Raw genomic sequence first — 23492 nt, forward strand, 5'->3', positions numbered from 1 at the left:
TGGTAGAGAACTTGAGTGAATAACTTTTCCTCAATCTCAGTCCTAAATGGCATACCCTGCATCCTGATCCCCAAGTCTATATTTCCAAACACAGGAAAACATCCTCCCTGCATCCATTCTGTCTAGCCCTGTTAGACTTGTGTGTGTTTCAGTCAGATCCACTCTCATCCTTCTAAACTCTACTGACTACAGGCCCAGTCAAACCAATCTCTCCTCACAGATCAGTCCTGCCATACCCAGTATCAGTCTAGTAAATCTCCGCTTTACTCCCTCTATGGCAGGTATATTTGGGTAGGGAGACCAAAACTGCACACGATCCTCCAGGTGTGTTCTCACCAAGGCCCTGTGTAACTGCTGTAAGATATCCTACTTTTGATCTCAAATGTCTTGCAATGAAGGCCAATATATCATTTGCCTTCCCAATCGTTTTCTGCATCTATCAGTCAACTTTCATTGAATGGCGTACAAGGACACTCAGATCCTTTTGTACATCCACACTTCCCAATATATCACCAAATAATACTCGCCTTCTCTGGTTTTCACACATTGAAGTGAATAACTTTGCATTTAGACTGGTTGAATTACATTTGTCATGTGTTTGCCCACATAATTTGTTTAAACTTGAAGCCTCCTCACAACTCACTATACCACACAGGATGTCGGCAATTTGCTTCAAATTTCTTTCTACTTCTCTCAGTCTCAACGCCCGTTCAAAAAATCATTTTTAATTAAACTTTTGGTAACCACACTCCTTCCATGGCTCTTCAACCATTTATCTTGGGTTTCATAAAATTAAATACAGTGAAGACCAAAGCAAGTGTCTTCAAAACCTGTGGGAAATGTTTGTTTCCTTGACAATGATGCAATCACTGGCTCTGAAATGGTGAGGCTGAACCAGTTTGTTTGCAACCTTGGTGTATGATTGACCTCGAGATGAACTTACAAATACATATGCAGCTATTTCCAATGCTATAACATTGTCTGACTTCATTCTGCCTCAGCTCATCTACCACTGAAACCCTTGTCTATATCTTTGTATTTTCTGACTGGACTTCCAGGCTGGCCTTGCACATTCTGCCCTCTATAAACTTGATGTTTATGTCCGAATTCTTAACAATCTTATTCAATTGTCACCCCCCTGCTTGTTGACCATTACTTGTTTCACCTTATTTCACCCCAATTCAACATCTATCCTGGCAAGTCTGTACTTCTATCTAAGATATCCTTGCTGCTCCAATTCTGGCCTCATGAATGTGCCTGATTTTAACAACTCCATAGTAAGTTTCAGCTGCTTTGTTGCAAAGCTCTGCAAATTAACCCCTCCACCTGCTGCTCTTCTTTGCTTTCCTCTTTTAAGGTACTCCTTAAAACCTACTACTGTACTTTGATCAAGCCTTTGGTCATCGGCTTTAATATGTCACATTGCTGAGTATCTTATTTGTTTTAGATTAACTCAGAGAAGCGCTTTTGAACATTTCATTACATTAAAAACTCTATAAATAAAATTGTATTGTGGTACTTCTTCTGAATGGATTTAATTTCAAAGCATAATTTCTGTGCAGAAAATTCAGAACAGAAAAAACCTCCTGTATACAATGGTACAAGAAATATTTGTGGGCAGTGATTTTACCAAACTCCATCTTCATTATATTCAATTTCAGTTTATTTTTCAGATTTTAAACTTCAACCACAGTAGGTGTGTGAACAGACACACAACGTGCAACATGTAAGAACGAATCAACCCAGGTGTAATAAAGTTCACAACGTCACACTGTACAGCTGGGTTATTTTTGGTAGAACTGAATTTGTAAGTGATCAAGTGTGTTGGTATGACAAACAGCCCAATAACTGAGTGAGAGTGCACTGATAGGTAAATGTGTTCTTGTTACAGTAATTATTTTATAAGTTGTACATGCAAATTGACCCTCACAATACTCTCTCTCTCTAACATCTCTAAATTGTCAGATTGCTCGTCTTGTAGTCAGCCATCAATAAACATAAATTTGAAATTAAATTCAGTAAAGATTAAGTTACTGTCTTTTGAATCTTTGAGTACCACAGGATACCAACACAAACCCTGTTCAAACAGAGGCTGAACCAGATTGTTTGTAGCCTTGGTGTTTGACCTCAAGATGAGTTTCCAACCACTTCTTCGCATATTTTCACTTAAATGATCAAGTTATATGTCATATTTAGGTGTACAAAGTCATAAGTCACATGGTATCAGGTTATAGTCCAACAGGTTTATTTGAAATCACAAGCTTTCAGAGCACTGCTCCTTCATCAGGTGAAGTGGAGGGAGCTCACGGGCACAGAATTTATAGGCAGAGAAATCATTGCAAGGCAATTCTAGGTAATTAAGAATGTCGAAGCATAGTACAAATGGCGTGAGTGGAGTGCTGACAGGCTGAATAACTAGACTTTGCAGGTGATCAAAAGTGTTAAACAGTGAGAGTAAAGTGTCAATAGCTGAGTAGCTAGTGAAGGATGACCTATGACCCAATTATTTAAGGCAGAGAAATAATTAGAAAAAAATCAAAAGTAGTATGGTGCTGGAGACAAACCAAGTGGCTGGAATAGCATGACAGGTATATGAATCACTTGATGAGGCTATAACCAAAGTAACAAGTAATCCAAAACTGTACAAACTAATTAAGGTACAGAGATTATAAATTATCAAGGTGATGGTGTCAAAACAGATCCTGCATCCACTACTCTTATGAAAAAGAAGTTCAAATATCTACCACCTGTGTAGAAGTGCTTTCTAACATCCCTCCTGAGATGTTTGGTCTGGCCTTATTTCTCAGACTATGTCCCTAATGCTAGAATTCCCAAACAGTAAAAATAATTTGTCTTTATCTACCCTATATTTCCATGTTACTATCTTGAAGACTTCGATCAGATCACCCCTTAATCTACTAAATTCTAGAGAAATCGAAGTCTAATTTGTCTACGCTTGCCTCATAATTTAATCCCCGAAGTCCAGGTATCATTCTTGTACTCCCTGCAAGGCAATAAAATATAAATGTAAATGTTAGGCTAATGATGACCATGTAACCACTGTCAATTGTTATAAAAATCCATCTGGTTTGTGAATATCCTTAGTGGATGGAAACTGCTGTCCTCACCTGTTCTGGCCTACATACTACTCCACAGAAATGTGGCTGACCCTTAATTAACCCTTGAAATGATCTATAAATCCATTCACTTCAAGGGCAACTAGGGATGGACACCAAATGCCAGCCTTGTCAACACTCCAAGGTCTAGATCAATATGATCAGAGGACTATAATTGAACCTCTTCAGAAAAAAAGCATTCAGCACACAAACATACCACAAGTATGCCAATACACTACATTTTGAAAACATTTACACACAGCCCAATCATTTAACCTACCGAACTATCGCTAATTGTCCTCTCTTTTCCATCATTTTCATCATCTTCATCTTCATCACTAAATTCCGCTGCAGCATTTTCAAGGAAATTCAATGTTTCCAGAACATCTGCTGAATCAGTCGAAAGTGGTTTAACCTTCTCTCCGGAATTTCTTTTAAAAAAATTCAAAACTGAATTATATAATCTTGCACGTGTTTTTAACACAGGCAATCTATGACAAAATTTGTGGGGAATAATAACATGCTGTTATTTTGTAAAGATAAAATTCTATAACATGCTGTGGTTCAAACCTAATCCTTTATTCTCAGTGATTTCCAACATTTTATTCCTCACATAATGAGCAAGCTACTCCCATGTTTGGCCATATATACTCTATGACAGAGCAGTGGATGTTATTATATATGGACTTCAGCAAGGCGTTCGACAAGGTTCTGCATGGCAGACTGGTTAGCAAGGTTAGATCACATGGAATTCAGCGAGAACTAATGATTTGGACACACATTTGGCTTGCAGGTAGAAGAGAAGGAGTAGCGGTGAAGGGTTGTTTTTCAGACTGGAGGCCCGTGACCAGCTGTATGCCGTAAGGCGTAAGGATCAGTGCTGGGTCCACTACTTTTCGTCATTTATATAAATGAGTTGGATGTGAATAAAGGAGGAACACTCAGTAACTTTGCAGATGACATCAAAGTTGTTGGTGGAACAATGAAGGTGGTTTAGTTTAAAGTTAGATTACTTACAGTATGGAAACAAGCCCTTCGGCCCAACAAGTCCACACCGACCCTCCGAAGAGCAACCCACCCAGACCCATTCCCCTACATTTATCCCTTCATCTAACACTACAGGCAATTTAGCATGGCCAATTCACCTAACCTGCACATTTTTTGGACTGTGGGAGGAAACCGGAGCACCCGGAGGAAACCCACGTAGACACGGAGAGAATGTGCAAACTCCACACAGACTGTCGCCCGAGGCGGGAATTGAACCTGGGTCTCTGCCGTTGTGAGGCAGCAGTGGTGATCTCCGAGACCTTGATCAGATGGGCCAAGGAGCAGCAGATGAAGTTTAACTTAAATAAATGTGAAGTGTTGCATTTTGGGAAGGAAAATCAGGGCAGAACTTATACACTTAATAGTAGGGTCCTGGGCAGTGTTGCTGAACAAAGAATCGCTGAGTGCAGATTCACTGTTCATTGGAAGTGGAGTCACAAGTAGACGGGGCAGAATGGCATTTGGTATTCTTGCCTCTAATGGTCAGTGCATTGAGTACAGGAGTGGGGATGTCTTGTTGCAGCCATACAGGACATTGGTTAGACCACTTTTCGAATACTGCATTCAATTCTGGTCTCCCTTTACAGGAAAGATGTTGAACTTGAAAGGGTTCATTAAACTATTTACAAGGATGTTACAGGGCTTGGAAGTTGTGAACTATAGGGAGAGGTTAAATACCCGAGGGCTATTTTCTGTGGAGTGTCAGAGGCTGAAAGGTGGCCTTACAGAAGTTTATAAAATCATGATGGGCATGCATAGGGTGAATAGCCAATGTCTTTTTCCCATGGTAGGGCAGTCAAAAAACTAAAGGGCACAGATTTAAGATGAGAGGGGCAAGATTTAAAAGGGACCTAAGGGGCAACGTTTTCTTACAGAGGATGGTGCGTAAATGGAATGAGCTACCAGAGGAAATGGTGAAGGTGGGTACAATTACAACATTTGATAAGTATCTGAATAGGTACATGATTAGGAATGGTTTAGAGGGATATGGACCAAATGGTGTCAAAAGGGATGAGATCAACATAGTCTGGTCAACATGGACGAATTAGACTGAAGAGTCTGTTTCTATGCTGTACAACTATATGACATTATGACTCTAACAGACCATTAAGAGGAAAGGAAAAGACTCTTGGTAGAATCTACTCTTCATTTTTCATCTACTGCAACACAGCATGTAATTTTTTCTTCATGTATTTCTCACTTCCCTTCCGAGGCAAGACTGTCAGGCCTATAGATACAAAACTACGTAAAGAAAGAGTCTGGAATGTAATCAGGCTTTTCGTTCATAAATGAACCTAAAAAAAAGTTGGCCAAAAATGAAAAAATCACAAAGCAGTAGGAATAATTATTGCCTTTAGAAATATGTCAAATAATGTTGTTGTATAATCTATTGCACAAATGGAAGTCATTCCACAACGGAGTTGCTGCTTTGAAAGAACTATTCAATTAGTCCCACTTAAGAATCGTAAAATCACTGTGGCACAGAAGGAGAACACTAGGCACATCAAATCCATGCCAACTCTGTACAGTAATTCTATCAGTTCCATTCCACCATGCGACACTGCACTATACAATTTATTTCTTTTTCAAGAATAACTCTGAATTAATGCAAAGAAAACATCAGTTTGTGTGAATAACATTCAGTAATTGTTTTAGGGATTATTAAATTATAATTCCATCCTTTCACAACAAAGAGCACAATAACAGACTCTTAGCTGTCCTAACCCGTTCCTATAAAATGGAATATTGAATAAAAATCACTTACCCACAAGAAAATATGTAATACGGTAGGTTACGTGTTTATGACCGGTTAGTAAATTTTTACATGAAAAGGTTGATGGCTAGCTTGATTGCAACAGGCCTAAAATAATCTTCTCACTTAACTCAATTACTCCTACTACCCTGCCCACCTCTTCCAACTCTTCTGCTACCCTATCGTGATCCTTCCATTGTCACTTCCTGACAGTCTACTTCTATCTCATTCGTTGCACCTCTCATTCCCTCACTCATTAAGTTCCTTTCACTGCCCTCTCAGTCCTCACTCACGGCAGAGGCTTGAGATTGGGGCAATGAACAAGGTGGCAAACAGAAAACAGCAAGATTTTGGGATGGGGAAAATGACAAGCAGGAGAGTTGGGGGGAAGTAAACAAATGTGTGGGAGGGAGAATGAGGAGCTTAGGAGAGGGTTGAGCAAAGTGGCAATATGTTTAAAAACTCAGCAAAAACAGTAGCCACACTAGAATAAAAAATGATGCAGCTCTACTTGGGAATTTCTCCCAATTCACAAAGTGCACTAAAATTAAAACATGCCATGAGAATGAGCTTTAAATTAGAGAAACCTGTATGGAAAATGAAATTTATGTCACAAGAAAGAAAAGTGAAAAACACCTGATTTAACATTCTTTAATGCTGTCAAGCACCCTATTGTTCAATACATTGTTTGCATCAAACCAACATCCTTTGATTAAGGATGAACTTATGATTCAATTGCAGTAAAAGAAACTTAGCAAAGAAGTTTCTGTCCCTTTAGGTACTTGTTTATAGGATGAATCATTTTCTTTGACTTTGATAGTAATGCTAGATTTATTGTTTTCATCAATGAATCCAGTAATGAACTAAAAGAAAGGAACATGGACATAGGTAATAGCAAACAAATAACGCACAAAAATAAATTTTCAACAACTAAGAGGTTTTAACTCAACATTATGGAATTTTAGTTTGTGGTCTCTGCTTACCATATTAGATAAAATACAGAAATACAACTACTTGTTGCATACATACAAAAAGTAAAAGGAATTTAACTGACTGGATCAGCATGCAATTCTCATCAATTCTGTGGGTAAGTCAGTTTGTTGTGCCTCAGCATTGGCTGACAAGTTCAGAAGCTTACCTGTTATATTCTAATGAACCTTTATAAAGCAGTCACGGATGTACCACTCCCAGCAATAACAGTATGTAAAAATCTTAGACATTGTATTTATCACAAAGAAATTAAACTGCACTTTTAAAGAAAATAAACACATATTGGTGATAATGAATTGTCAGCACTTACCCAATCATGTTTGTTCCTTTTATTACAGTTTCGCCACCATTTACAACAGGCTCCAAAGTTTTGCTTTCTGATAATTTATCTAGATCACTAGAGAGGCCAAGTAGTGCCCGTGCTCGTCTCGACTTCACATCTATTATGGTGTCTGTATAACCCACCTCCTGTAAGTATCTAGGGAATCAGTGAATTAGAGCAGTCTTAAACATAATGACAATATGTTGAAATCTTACCGCAACTAGTATTGTAAAACACACCCAGCTACAAATGATGCAATATTCAGAAAAGATGAGCATATACACACCACAAATCCTTTCCTGCACGCTACTTAACTGCAATGAGTACTGGCAAAAGAAAAGTCACTCGTACCAGCTGCAGGGTCAAAGTGGTATGTCTCTTCCAGTACCAGCCTCTACAGTCACTAGGAAAATGAAAGCTCCCAGCGCAAGGCTATTGTTAACAATTCACCATTCATTACATTGTCTGTAGTAAGACACTCAGCAGTTTTCTTCTTTAGATTGGGGTAAGGGGGGATGGTGGTTTTAAATATTTTCAAAAATAAATATATATCAAATATAGAACAGAAGCATGCAAATATTGAATCACTTGGTCTAAATGTCATGTGTAAGCTACCCCAATTAAATGATAGAAAATAATCAATATCCTATCCAGAATCTTATTTCATTCTGATCTGGAACATTATCATGCTTAATATTAACTCTTTAGAATGTTACAATTTAAATCAAGACAATATTCTAATATTTTTACTTACCTGAATTAGACTAAGAAAAACTTTGATGATAAGTTGAAACACTGAAGATACCAGAATCACACAGCATTTTTGAAATAGAACTAACTGCAGATACTCACTGACGAAGGAGCTGTCGCCCTTGCTTCCATGTTAATTGATTATTTTGTGTTGTCTGTATTTCATTTTCATTCCCTTCATCTAGAAAAACAATGATTCAGTCTGAATTCCTCACTCCTCAACTCCTGTTCAATTAACCTTGCTGCAGGAATAACTGGAGTCAGATTGAGTCAAGACTATTGTTAACTAACAGTTACATGTTGCACTCCACCAACTGCATTTTTAATCAGGGAATAGCAGAGCTCTTTACAGTCTTTGATGATTAAATGTGTAACATCAAAAAAAAGCAGATAGTAATTAATCACTGCTTTCCAGCAGTAGTCTATCCTTTTAGTAAAGGAAATTAAAACCAAAAGTTAAACACTCATCTTAGTGGTTGAATTTGTACTCACTTTTGCCATTCCAACATAATCTGAATGGATACATCAGAGCAATATGCAGGGAGTGCAGTATTAATTGATAGCAGTCTTGTAGGCGGAATATTGAGGAGAATTCTTGTTTGCTTATTCAGGTGATGATAAAATGTTTCATGAGACTAGTTAAAGAGTAGCTAAGTCCCCTAGCATTGGACAACTAATTGCAACAAAATAGTTTAACTGGTCTTCATTTCATTTGCTACTTGAGACATATTCTTGTGCATAAGTTGGTTCCAACATTTGCTTGCATAACAGTGACTGGCACATCAAAAATAATTTATTCATCATGAAGTGTTTTAGGAGTTCCTGAGAAAGTGAAAAGTGTGATATTTTGTACTACAAAGCTGAAATGATGCAAGACTACCTAACATGTAGCCCCAGATTCTGAACAATTGTTGAGCAGTTGTTACACCTGAAGAAGTTCTTCTATCGGTAAGAAACTGACGCCACTCTAGGAAGTATAACATAACTGTATGGTGTAAAGCAACATTTCCAATGTCAGAACATTAGAGTGGCTTCAAATAATGTTCCAGGATCTTGTTTAAATCTAACTATCTTTAAACTCATCATTACAAACAATTTAAAGATTTTAAAGTTTTAACACTTTTAAAGTTTAACTAACTTTAACTAAAGTTTTAAAGTTAATTTGCAATTTCCATTACCTTCTCACACTTCACTCTCATAATACTGCATATATCACCACGAAGGAATTTAAAAAAAAATCTTGGTGAATTTTACACTCAAGATAATCAACACTGCTGCTGTGAAATAAATACTTTCCAGTCATCCAGTGTTGACAAAGTGCTCTCATTCTATGCATTTAGCCAACCAGTCTATTGCTCTGTGAAAAGCATCTACTACTGGGCAGATATGATTGTTTTCATTTCCAGATCAAGCCAAGCACCCTGTTAATGGAATATTATTCTAACAAATTAAGATTATTAATAGATCCTGACATGGCAAACCCATCAGCAAGGACTGCAATTCTGCCCATGTAATGCAACATAGCATTTTATTTTTCTTACTACATACAACCAATGTCTAATGGGTCAGATAGCCAGTTAGATAAGCAGCAGGAACCTCATTAGTACTCTATTCTAGCAAGTTTAAACATTTTAGCTGATTATCAGAAAGAGTATTCCTATGTACACTGGAAGTTCCTGACAAGTGGCTGTTTCCTTTGGACTGGAGTAAGTTGGGTGTGGAGTCTTCAATACAATCAAATTCTACATTCTCAAAAGACGACCAGTTGATGAAAATAAAACTGCACAATTGATAAACTGGAGCAGATGATCAAAAATGACTGAAGGGGCTCATGATCTGAATTGATAACCAATGAGTTTGGAAATTCCTACTTGTTAGGAGCTGGTTTGAGACAGGCAAAAGTCAGTTTCACACTACCAGTCAGAAGAAACCTTTAGCTCATCAATCAGGGCTGGATTCAAACCTGTTTCCAAGTCAAAGGTCAGAATCCCCTCAATTATGGTACTTAATACCAAAACAGAATCATAAGACATTAAAGCCAGCTTGCACCTTTCATTAGTATTTGAAAACTCAAAGACTTTGTTTTAAGAGTCATACATCATGGAATTAGACCCTTCGATCCAATCAGTCCATCCCAACTAGGTTTCTACCTGCCTGCATTTGGCCTCCAAACCTTTCCTACTCATGTACTTATTCAAATGTCTTTTAAATATTTTAAGTGGAGAGAAATAGTACCCAAAAAAATTGTACTTAATATAGTCATTTGTAAATGTCAATTGATTAAGAAATGTAAATATCTAGCTTCATATTACTACTCAGGGAAGGAATTTATAGGCTACATTTTCATTTTAACAATTTACAGTATTTAGTTATTGAAGTTTTGATGTGTGCAGGACTATGTGGCAGTATGCAGATGTTTTGTGGCACAGCAAAACTTACGTTTTCTCTCTTGCTCATCATACAGGAAGATAGCATAAAATGCATTGAATTGTGTAGGATAACAGCCTATGAGGGAAGTGGGGAAAAGGGAAAAGATGAGAAGGAACATGGGGGGGCAAGGTGGTAAGAGGAGTATCAACATACAATTCAAGAAAAGTGAAACAAAGAAAGTAGTTATCCATAGTGCAGATTATAAAGTCAGTGCAACAAAGCCTGTTACAGCAAAAAGGGAAGGAATGTAGAATGACTTGAAACGGAGAACAAGGTTTCTGAAGTCAATGTTTAAGGTAGAAAAAGCCAAAGATGTTTGGAAAAGATGAGGCTGTTAACATTGTGCAAATGAAATATTCGTTTATGATTTGTTGAAGTCAAGGGAAAGAAAGTAAGGTAGGGGCGATTTATAGATGTCAAGCTAAATCGGAAAAGAGCACTGACTCACTGGGGCAGTGCAGTGGAAACCAAGCCCTGTTATCCCGGAGTTGTCACAAACTAAAGATTTTTAAAAATAAGCTAAATCCTCACTTACCTGCCTTCTCAATCCAGAATGGCAGATAACATGCACCAGGTTTCTATATTTGGCAAAAGCTACAATTTACTGCAAGTGAATAAATTCTAACCACAGGTAAAACAATTCAGTGGCTCCTGTTCACAAGGGCTGCTGAGACTATTCTTAGGCTGGTCAAAATGCTGCTTCTCAGCCATCCTTTTCTGGAAGCTTCCAATGGTTTCCAAGATGCACAAGCTGACTGGTTCACTTATAAAAGGTCTCTGGCTTATCAATTAAAACTCGCAGCTTATAACAACTGCTGAACAAAAGGAAAAATGACTTTCTTCAACTGAAGTGGCTTTTTCTGGTGTGAATAGAAAGAGTTCCTAAACAGCTGGCTGCCTGAAGGCTTCTCCCTATCTTTTTCACAACTCTAAGGTGTTCAGTCATCTGAGAAACAATCACAATTATTTGCAGGCTATTACAGACTAGTCAGGCAGAATTCAAGGAGCAGGAAAATTGACATTTCGGGCAAAAGCCATTCATCAGGAATGAAGAATCCTGATGAAGGGCTTTTGACCGAAACGTTGATTTTCCTGCTCCTCAGATGATGCCTGACCTGCTGTGCTTTTCCAGCACCACTCTAATCTCCAGCATCCATCTCTGCCCATTATGGACCACTTATCAATCTGCTGTCAACCAACACTGCTTTTGTGCACAAAACTTCAGTTCCAGTTTGTTTTTAAACTTCTCTGTCTACTCCTTAAACCAGCAGCTGCATACATAGTTAACTTATTATCCAGAACCTATGGGACCAGGAATGTGTCAATTGATCAAATATTCCGGATAATCAAGGGGTCCGTATAATCAATGTAAAAACAGACACTAATAGAAATGTAATGCAGGGGGTATCACTGTTATACTTGATTTACAGCATAAATCACAAATAATAATGCAACCTTTCCTTAAATAAGACTTACTGGCAAAGAGCCTTCTCACTTGCAACCTTAACTGACTACAGAGGAATCTTGATTAACCGAATTTCGGATTATCTGAAGAAGATCTCAAGGCCCCGATAGAAACATTACATCAAAGAGTGTTTCAACACTGATTGCGTCTTTTGTTTACAATGATTAAAAATGAACTCTGCTTACTGAAAAGCTGTTGAGAACAGTCCTGGACATTGATGGGAGCCTAAGCACCATCTCCAAATGACTGACCTCCTGCCCTTTCTCTCTCTCTCCTCCCCCCCCCCAACCCCCCAACACTTTCCCTGGAGTTCTACACAGGGGTGGACCCTAAAGCCCCCTTCCCCAGATAACCTCTTCAACATTGTCCTGTACAGGGCAAAGGTGGAACCTGTCAAAAAGTTGCAGTAAAAAAGTGTGTGTTTGTGCTATTTTGAGACTCACCCCCCAAAGACGGCCAGTCTGGCTGGCCTGGGGATGGTAGGAGGCAAGAGTTGGGGGGTCACACATGGTGTGCTGCTGCCTAGTCTCCTGAACAGAGAGTGGACTTAGCAAATGCTCGTTGTGCCAATCCCATTGAACTGATGCGGGGAGGGGGGGGAGGGGGGGGGCGGGGAAGGGAAGGGGAAGGAAGAGGACAGGACGCTTCAGAAATGCTGCAGCTCCCTTATACACAAGTGTTTAGCTGCTCAGAATCAAACCCTGAGACAGACAGAGGGAGCAAGGAAAAAGGAAACTTCAGAAAACTCCGAGCCCCAGAGGTCAGGCATTACATTAATTAACCGAATAATCAATTATCCTACCAAAATAGAGCCTGCCCATCTCGTTCAGATAATTGAGGTTCCTCTGTACTTGTACTTTTCAGTACAAGCAGTTCTCCTTTAACACTGTATATTTTTACGTTCCAGCAAAAACCTGCTTAATAGAAAATCACTTCATAGAAATAATGGGGTCTCTAGGAAAAGTGGGGTTGGGACAGACCAGCAAAAAATATCACTAACATCATCTCAAAAATCACCTAAAGGTTTAACACAGAATAGCACAGGCTGAATGAAGGTTGCAATTATATTTATTAACGAAACAAGTAAATTTAACACAGTACATTTAATAAATGTAAGAAAGCTGCTATTTGTACAGTATCTGTCACAGAAAGCTGCTCTGTCAGCAGCTGACATTGGGGCATGCGCAGAATAGCACAGATTTCGACACAGACATTAGGGAATGTGCAGAACGAAGCGCACAAACTGATCCCCATTGGAATCACGCTATTACCAATGGAGGTAAGTGTTACTGTAAATACTGTTCCCTAATTCTTCGGCAGTTATAGCCAAACTGTGCTGCCAAAACAGGAGTTATCCCAGAACAATCTGTACATTGTGGTATTTGAGGAGAAATTGACTTGAAATTGAATCAACTGATTATATTTTTGGGTGGCCATTCAATTGAACAAGTTATATTTACAATGAGGTAAATAAATTAAAAATCAGTAATAACCGGACAGAATAATACCACAAACTTCATGGTGTTTTGTTGTTGTTAATGAAGAATGTCAGTTAATAAGATGAGGTTAAAACACAGCCTGTTGTATTCACAACGAGTGTCAGATTTCTTGTTTTCAAAAACATGCATTGATTCTTCCAATTCCTGGGTTTAAAAACAGTTCTTTTTTTTATTTTGGATATTAATGAGAAAATAAAAACAACAAAGCAAGGATTTTACATGTTAATAGAGGAAGGGGCAAGAGCAGATGAGAGTAATGCTGTGGAGGTGCAAGAAAGTGTACTTGTTAATGGAACAATTATGAAGGAAATTCAGGTTGGGGATCAATATAACGATGCTTTGCAGCTTCTGATTTAGATGTAAGCCATAGCCTGAACTCTTGACCATATCATATTCCCACTCACCGATCTACAATTTGTCAATCATGAATGGCTCCTAGTTTCTCAGTGCAAAATACTCAAAGTCTTCACTGGCCTCACTCTTCCTTTACTTTTTAAATACATTCATGGAAAATGGGCATCTCTGGCTCAGTTAGTGTTTGTTACCCATCTCTAATTATCCTGGAGAGGGTGATGGTGAGCTGCCTTCTTGAAACATTGCAGTCCCTTATCCTATATCTGCATAGTGGTGATCCACTGTACATTTTCTTTCTCCACAATGACCTCCACCATTCTACCAATTGACAAAATCTTCAAGTAACTTACTCTCACCCCAGAAGGTCCTCATTCTGGCTATACCCTTCCCTATTTTAAAATCTTTTACTTCCTAATACTTGCTGCCAACATTCTTCCAACTCTTGCTTGAGCCAACCCCAAAATAAAGTGTTTTAAAATATAAGAAAAATCTCAAAGGGCCTACATAAATATATGTTGTTCCTGCATGTTCAAAATTATATGTTTTGTCGATTTTTGCTCCAGAGAAGACATGTTGAGAATCAAATTTATTAAAACTGCTGGCTCTTTCAACTGCAGCCCTGGTGATTTTGACAAGTGTGCCCTTACAATCCATTATGTACAGTATTTTACAATTGTCTATTTTAAATGCCAGTAGTCTACCCACATATATATTTAATCCAACTCACTTTATTAATTTCAAAGCCACCTCCTCAGATTCACTCAAGCACTTTGCATTGTTGACAAATCTAACCACTTGACACTAAACCACTGAGCCAAGATGGTTGATGTAAAATCAGACACAGTAGGTGCCAAAATACCAATCTTTGTGCAGTCCGTTCTGCAAAGGCCCTCTGTAATCTTACATTTCGGATGTGTCACTGAGGGATACGATACTTAGGAATTCCGTAGGTAACCTTGATCTGCTTAGTGATACAGCAGACACAAGTGTGCAATGAAGTGTTGAGAGAAGAAGAAAACAAACTGAAAAAAAAAATCTATTCCTTCAAAAGTCAAAATGGAAAAGTGGCTTCTACCACTAAGCATTCCTGAATTCTTTGAAATATCATACCTCACTCATGAAGATCAGACGATGTTTCATTCTACTGTCCCATATAAATACATAGTACTATTTAGTAATTTGAACCTTTACTTTTCTGAACAGAAACTTAGTGATTTAATGCTTTTTCAACACATTATAGAACCTTCTGCATTTTTCAATCTAGTTCAGTGATTTCTTTCTTCCTTACACCAGGAGCCAAGTAACTTGAAGGTTTAAATCTCATAGCCAAATATAATGCTTGTTCTAACTCTGCATTTCACAACTCAATGACAAATGCAGTTTACTTATACTTAGAGATGGGTTTGTTACTTTTTGTAACGTGTTCATATCTTACCGGAGTCATAGTTTGGAGGCTTCATATCCCCTTGATTCAATTCGGTCCCATATTTCAATTTATGATGTTTGGCTCTGAAAGAAATATGAAAAATATTTATTCGGTTTCTGAAACATCTGTAAAATCAGTTTTGTTTTGTAAGAAACCAAGTTATCCTGAACTAATGCAGCACACACAAATCCTTTGGCCAGCAAAACAATTCCCAGAACAAAAAAAAACACAAAAAAAATTAGAGCAGAGAACCATGGAAGTTAAAAAAAAGCAAGACAAACTCGAGAGAAATACTTTCAAAGAACTGAATAGCTAAACATGAGAAATAAGAATAGGAGTAGCCATATTGCCCTTACACAGTTGAGTTAAGATCTCAATTTTCAATGTTTTCCACTATTGAATGCCTTTAATTCTCAGGGCAGATAATTCCAAAGATTCACAACCCTCCGAGTACAGTCACTTCACAATTTCAATCCCGAAATGCCTCATGTCAGAACTGAGATTCTTGCTCTAAATTCCAAAGCTGGTCGGGGATGTGGAGTGGGGTGGTCTGTGTTGGGGGTATTAAAAGGCTGCAAGTTGGTGGATTTTAAAGGGCACCTGAGTTCTCATGTATTAAAACTGCTATCAGAAACCTTCCTTCAATTGGAACTCCAAAGAATTTTTGTATCACGTACAAAGCGTTTAATTTTTCCATTAAAAAAAAGGGCACTGCCGATACAAAGCCATGTTTTATGATCTCAATAGCACTCTTCCCTCACCTCTAAATCCAGCAGATAGGGGAAAAATACATTAAATTTTTTCAACTCTGTATTTTATATTAAAGCCTCAGAAAGGTCTCTGACATTTAAAACACAATCGTACATCTTTAAATACCACAAAGTTACTGTATTGAGTTTTTGTTTTTGTCTGTTTACTTAGACAATGTTCATTACATCAGCCAGCTACTTTATTGCAAATGTAATATATTAGCGGAATGTATTTCTAGCTACCAAAGTCAGATAATGACAGTATATTCCAGTCAGCCAGAGTTCAATTGCAAGGCTTCTTCTGCTATTCCTTACACTGAGATGAATCATTTAACACTTTTCCACACTGAATTTCTTTTTACTTTTTTCCTGGAAACCTGTTTATGTCCTCTTGCTCTTAGGTTTTGTCTTCCTCATTACTGTCATTCTCCAATTTGGCGTCAACTGCAAGTTTGACACCATATATTGAACTTCCTAGTCCAAGTCATTTGAGAATGTGGTGAACACTGATTCCAATGCAGATATTGCACATACACTACATCACCACTTCTGGGTAATGCAATAGATTTGTCTCAATTCTGAAACTTAGAGTTCACTTCTGTTGCTAACTTTCAGTACATTCTACAACCTTACGAAAGACATTCTGTAAGTGCATACGCAAAAGCCTATTGGTTATCTTACTGGATTAATATCCAGAGGCCAGCATAATGGTCTGGGTCATGAGTTCATACCCCACTGAGCAATTTCAGTTCAATTCATTAATATATTTGGATTAAAAATCTAGGCTCAATAATCTAATAATGATGACTAAGGAACTAACGATAAAAACCCAGATTGTTCACGAAAACCCTTTAAGAAAGGTAACTAGTTGTCCTTAGTTGATCAGGTCTACATGTGATTGAAGACTAATAGCAAGGTAATCGATTCTCAACCTGATCTTTCTTCGAAAAAAAAGTCAGTAAGATTGGTAAAATGTGATCTTAGAATGCATGTGAACTCTGACTACTGTGACTAATAAAACTGGGTTACATTTTAGAAAGGACTACATCTGTTAGTCAGTCAGTCATAGAGATGAACAGCATGGAAACAGATCCTTCAGTCCAACTCGTCAATGCCGACCAGATTTCAAAAACAAATCTAGTCCCGTATCCCTCTAAACCCTTACTAAACATGTACCCATTCAAATGACTTTTCTTCCTCCTTTTTAAGTGTTGTTTTGATCTTCGCCCAACCCCCACAAAGCTCCAAAACAATGCAGTAGCCTATAAAACAGTAATTATTTCTCCTAGAATTCAAGGAAATCAGCTCCAACACTGAAAATACCTCAAAATAGGAGCATCTCTTACAGCCACAATTTCTTCCCATGCTTCATCTTGGAGTATGCAGAATCCTTCCTCTATCATTATTTCTTTTCATATTTAGCTTTAATATATGGATAAAGCTGTATCTTCTCTTTCATGAAAGAAACCCAACTGCCCAGGTTTTGTGCCGTTCACACCACTGACAGCCAGCCACAAAGTGTTTTCATGGACTACAGAGAAGCTTATTAAAATCCACTGTCTAATCCTGGATGTCATCCTCAAAAGGGGCATGGTGACATCTTGTGAACATGACAAGAAACAATGCCCTTCAACCAACTGGATTGAAGAATCATCATTGCGGCTTGCAGAATCTAAAGCAGGAAGCATAAATTAGATTCAAATAACATGAGTTAAGCAGAACAAAAATTGGGAAAAACAGACAGGATTAACAGAGAGGTAGAAGGCAAACAAATGACACTCCTAAAATCTCCAATAATAATTATGAAGAAATGGGACTCCAAATTTATGAACTTCAATCTACAAAGCCAAGGAGATTGTTTGGCAGTATTTATCAGTCATCACATCATAAATGTGCGACTTACTCCTGAAAAGACTAGTCCTAACTTTTTTTTTGCTATAGTTTGCAATTTAAGAGTGACAACTGCTATGGTATACCATGAAGAGGAGAGGGGAGAGATGAGCATCTTGGATGGCAACTTTCAGAGTTCTATGGTTAAATATTCAAATGTGTATGCCATAACTCTATAATAATGAGCAACGCGAGCCTCTTCATTATTGTTAATTCAAAGTCCAGGCCCTAATTTATTCTTTGTAAATGTGATACATCTGGACCAATGCTGAATTCAAAGATACTGTAGCTCACATTTTGTTATTTCATGGGGTGCATGTTATTCCAAGAACCAGTAATTTGCTGTTCCTCCCTAATTGCACTTGGTGAACTAGTGGTGATCTACCTCATGAATTGCTGTAGTCAACATCAACATTCAAAGGGTCAGAAATTGAATTGAGCCAGCCTGTTAAATAGAAGTATTTAAATACAAGAGGAGCTCAGAGGCTTGGAATTCAGCAGCAGTTAACTTAGATCCTAACTCCCTAATCCAGAAGTGTAATAGAATACAGTCCACTTGCCTACAAGAATGCAGCTCTAAAAGCGAAGCTATCCAAAACCATCAGGACAAGGCAATCTACTTGTTTGGTACCCAAAAACCTCCTAAATCATTATCTTCCTCTACCAGTTAGTCATAGTGGCAGTGGTGTGCACAATCCACAAGATACACTGTAGTACCTCCCAGTTTCTGGTCAACAGTAATCCAATGGATTTGAATAGTGAGGGATTCAGTAAAGAAGTGCAGGCAAGGTAGATTGGCCACACTAAATTACCTCTGGTGCTCAGGGATGTGAAGGTTAGGTGGGTTAGCCATGGAAAATGTAGGGTTACAGGTGGTGGGTCTGGGTGAGATGCTCTTCCGAGAGAGCATGTGGATTTGTTGCAGCGATTGGCATGCTTCCATACTGTAGGGATTCTATGATCTATGAAATGTTACCTGCCACTTACCAGCCCAAACTTAAATGTTGAACAGGTCTTGCTGCATGCAGGTTGTAAGAACATACGCAAGATCAAGAGTAAGTCATTGGCTCGTTGATCATGAACAGCCCAATAGAACAGTACAGGCCCTCAATGTTGTGCCAGCCTTTTATCCTACTCTAAGATCAGACTAACCTGCATACCTTTCATTGTACTACCTTCCCTATGCCTATCCAGGAGTCACTTCAATGCACCTATTGTATCTGACTCTATCATCCTGGCAGCGTCTTTCACCACTCCCTGTGTAAAGAACCCACTACCCCTTTGACATCTCCCCTAAACCTTCCTCCAATTACCTGAAAGTTATGCTCCCTTGTGATAGACATTTCCGCCATGGGAAAAAGTCTCTGGCTATCCACTATCTGATGTGCCTCTCATCATCTTGTAAAGCTCCATCAAGTCACCTCTCATCCTCCTTTGCTCCAATGAGAAAAGCCTGAGCTCCCTCAACTTTCTGAAGACGACATTTCTCCAGTCCAGCCAGTATCCTGGTAAATCTCCTCTGAACCGTCTCTAAACCTTCCAGATCTTTCCTATAATGAGGCAACCAGAACTGAACACAATATTCCACGTGTGGTCTAACCAGGGCTCTATACAGCTGCAGCATAACCTTGCTGCTCTTAAACTCAATCCCCCCCTGTAAATGAAAGCCAACATGACATACACCTTTTTAAGGACCTTATCGATATGGGCGGCAACTGAGAGGGATCTATAGACCTGGATCCCAACATCCCTCTATTCCACCACACTGCCACAAATCTTGCCTTTAACCCTGTAATCTGCATTCAAATTCAACCTTCCAAAGTGAATCACTTCACACTTTTCCAGGTTGAACTCTATCTGCTACTTCTCAGCCCAGCTCTGCATCCTGTCAATGTCTTGTTGCAACCTACGACAGCTCTCCACACTATTGACAACTCCGCCAATCTTTGTGCCATCAGCAAACTTACTAACCCACCCTTCCACTTCCTCATCCAAGTCATTTATAAAAATCACAAAAAGCATAAGTCCCAGAACCGATCCCTGCGGAACACCATTGGTCACCGAGCTACAGGCTAAATACTTCCATCTGTCACTACCCTCTGTCTTCTATAGGCCAGCCAATTCTGTATCCAGACAGGCAGCTTTCCCTGTATCCCATGCCTCCTGACTTTCTGAATGAGCCTACCATGGGAATCCTTATTAAATGCCTTGCTAAAATCCATTTACACCACATCCACTGCTCTACCTTCATCAATGCGTTTTGTCACATCCTCAAAGAATTCAATAAGGTTTGTGAGGCATGACCTCACAAAGCCATGCTGACTATCTCTATTCAAACTATGGCTTTCCAAGTAATCATAAATCCCGTCTCTCAGAATTCTCTCCAATACTTTGCCCACCACTGACGCAAGACTGACTGGTGTGTAATTCCCAGGATTATTCCTATTCCCTTTCTTGAACATGGGAATACTTGTCAACCTCCTATCTTCTGGTACTACTCCACTGCACAGTGAGGACACAAAGATCATTGCCAAAGGTGCAGCAATCTCCTCCCTCACTTCCTGTAGTAACCTTGGGTATATCCCATCTGGCCCGAGATTTATCTATCCTTATGTTTTTCAAAACTTTCAGCACATCCTCCATCCTAACATCAACCTGTCCTAGCATATCAGTCTGTTTCACGTTGTCCTCAGAAACGTCAAGGTGCCTCTCAGCAGTGAATACTGAAGCAAAGTATTCATTAAAGACCCCCCCCCCACCTCCTCCGATTCCAGCTGCAAGTTCCCTCCACTATCTCTGATCAGCCCTACCCTCACTCTGGCCATCCTCTTGTTCCTCACATTATGGAAATACCTTAGGGTTTTCCATAATCCTACTCGCTAAAGCTTTTTCATGCCTCCTTCTAGCTCTCCTAAGTCCATCCTTCAGTTCCTTCCTGGCTACCTTGTAACCCTCTAGAGTCCTGTCTGATCCTTGCCTCCTCAACCTTAAGTAAGCTTCCTTCTTCCTCTTGACTCGATGTGCCACATCCCTTGTCATCCAAGATTCTTTCACCCTACCATCCCTTCCTTGCCTCAGTGGAACAAACCTGTCCAGCATTATCAGCAGGTGCTTCCTAGACAACCTAAACATTTCTGTTGTGCATTTCCCAGAGAACATCTGTTCCCAATTTAGGTGCCCCAGCTCCTGGCTAATAGCATTGTAACGCCCCTCCCCCAATTAAATACTTTCCCATACCGTCTGCTTCGATTCCTCTCCATGACTACAGTAAAGGTCATGGAGTTGTGATCACTATCACCGAAATGCTCTCCCAGCAAGAAATCTGACACCCTGGTATGGTTCATTGCCAAGCACCAAATCCAATATGGGCTCCCCTCTCATTGGCTTATCTATATATTGCGTCAGGAACCCTTCCTGGATACACCTGACAAAAATTGCTTCATCCAAACTATTTGAATTAAGTAGGTTCCAAGCAATATGAGGGAAGTTAAAGTCACCCATTACAACAACCTTGTTACTCTGCACCTTTCCAAAATCTGCCTCTCAATCTGCTCCTGTGTCTTTGTTGCTATTGAAGGAGGGGGGGGCGGTCTGTAAAAAACTTCCAATAAAGTGACTGCTCCTTTCCTGTTTCTGACTTCCATCCACACTGACTGCAGACAAACACTCCTCGATGACCCCTCCCCCCCCTTCTGCAGCTGTGATACTATCCCTGATTAACAATGCCACTCCTCCACCTCTTTTACCATCCCCCCCCTACTGCTTTTGAAACATCCAAAACCTGGAACATCCAACAATCATTCCCATCCCTGTGATATCCAAGTCTCCATAATGGTCACAACATCATAGTTCTAAGTACTGATCCATGATCTGAGTTCATCACACTTATTCCTGATACTTCTTGCATTAAAATAGACACACTAAAATATTCAATAAGATCGTTGTTCACATAATTGTAGCCCCAACTCCACTTTTCTATCTGCCCAATCATACACATGACTATTTTCAAAATCCTCTGCGCTTGCCCTATCAGGCATGTGAAGAATCTTAGATTTGTAAACTCCCATACATATAGGCCCAATCTTTCCTCATATGACAATCCATTCATTATAGGAATCAGCCTGGTGAACTCTCTCCAAACTGCTTCTAATGCAAGTATATCCCTCCTTAGTAAGGTGATGAAAATCTTATAGTAAATAGTACTCTAGGTATTGTTTCATCAATTGTTTCCTGAAGAAGGGCTTATGCCCGAAACGTCGATTCTCCTGCTCCTTTGATGCTGCCTGACCTGCTGCGCTTTTCCAGCAACACATTTTTCAGCATTGTTTCATCAATGCCCTGTACAGTTTGTAGTACAATTTTCCGAGCTTTCATCTTCAAGCTATTACCATAAAGGCCATGCTGTTACCTTCATAACTGCTTGCTGTACCTGCATGCTCATTCTTAGTGATTTGTGTACAAGGACATCCCAATTCCTCTACATGGCAATATCTTGCAGTCTTGATAATAAGACTATAAGAAATAGAAACAGGAGAAGGCCATTCAGCCCCTAAAAGTTTGCACTGCAATTCAATAGGATCATGACTGATAGGACATTTTCCACATCCACTTTCCTGCCTTTTCCCATTTGATTTCCGTACTGATCAAAAATTTCTCTCAGCCTTAAAATATACACAAATACTCTGGCCCACAATAGAGCCATAGTGGCCAGGAGTTCGAAAGACACTCAACCGAAGAAATTGCTCCTCATCTTCATCTTAAATGGGTGCCCATTTATTCTGAGACTATAGCCTCTGTCTTAGACTCTCCACGAGGGGAAACATCCTCTCAGCATTTATCCTGTCAAGTCCTTTAAGAATCCTACATGCTTCAATAAGATTATTTCTTATTTTTTCTAAATTCCAAAGAGTAGATGTCTAATCTGCACAAACGTTGCTCCTAAGGCAACCCCTCATTCTAATTTCCCATCCCTGCTGCCAAGCGGACAACCTCTCATTTTCTCAATATTTGCACAATTAATCTGTCTATATCACTTGGCAGACTCTTTGTACATTCTTCACATCTTGCTTATCCACCTTTCTAAATATCATCAACAAATTTGATTACAATACAGTCAATTCATCTCAGTCATTAACATAAATTTTAAAAGGTGTGACTCAAAACTGACTCCCATGGTTACTGAAGTTTTAGGATCTGAACAGCAGTATTTCCTCTAAGCGGCACAGCCACTTCAAGGTTCCTGCAACTGCTGAAAATTAATTTGAAAATTGAGCTTACTGAGGTAATCATATTTTTCTAAAGATGCAGTTAAGCATATACAGGTCAGAAACTAGATATTCAGTTTTGACTGGTTAACCTCTGAAATCCACCAAGTTGTTCCACTAACTCAAGTCAGGAATGATATGGAATACCCTTAACAAACATTCTTGGGGTGGGGGGCGGGTCACAGCTTCAACAACATTTGGGAAGCTTAACATCATTCACAATAAAGCAGCATTCTTTCATGGCATCTCATCCACTAACCTAAACATTCACTGCTCCACTACCAGCATATTGTAGTTACAGTGTACACTACTGAAAGTATGTACTGCAGCAACTTACCAACTCTCTCCAGCAGCAGTGACCAAACTGCTCAATCTGGGCAGCAGGTGCAAAAGTACATTGTCACCTCCAAAAGGATACAATCCCAGCTTCAGCAAAT

General features: G+C 39.1%; 1 protein-coding gene across 2 annotated transcripts in view; it reads right to left on the reverse strand.

The window, feature by feature from the left end:
• The window catches only part of strn (striatin, calmodulin binding protein), a 145512-nt gene that overhangs the window by 61302 nt on the left and 60718 nt on the right, over window positions 1-23492 (reverse strand). For both annotated transcript variants that reach the window (XM_072559133.1, XM_072559128.1), the window contains exons 3-6: window positions 15162-15235; window positions 8081-8159; window positions 7217-7384; window positions 3397-3547 (exon numbers count right to left, since the gene is read on the reverse strand). In XM_072559133.1, the coding sequence (XP_072415234.1) occupies window positions 3397-3547; window positions 7217-7384; window positions 8081-8159; window positions 15162-15235 (472 nt within the window). The remainder of the gene's footprint in view (window positions 1-3396; window positions 3548-7216; window positions 7385-8080; window positions 8160-15161; window positions 15236-23492) is intronic.

The sequence above is a fragment of the Chiloscyllium punctatum genome, chromosome 3 (assembly GCF_047496795.1).
Source record: "Chiloscyllium punctatum isolate Juve2018m chromosome 3, sChiPun1.3, whole genome shotgun sequence".
Lineage (NCBI taxonomy): Eukaryota > Metazoa > Chordata > Chondrichthyes > Orectolobiformes > Hemiscylliidae > Chiloscyllium > Chiloscyllium punctatum.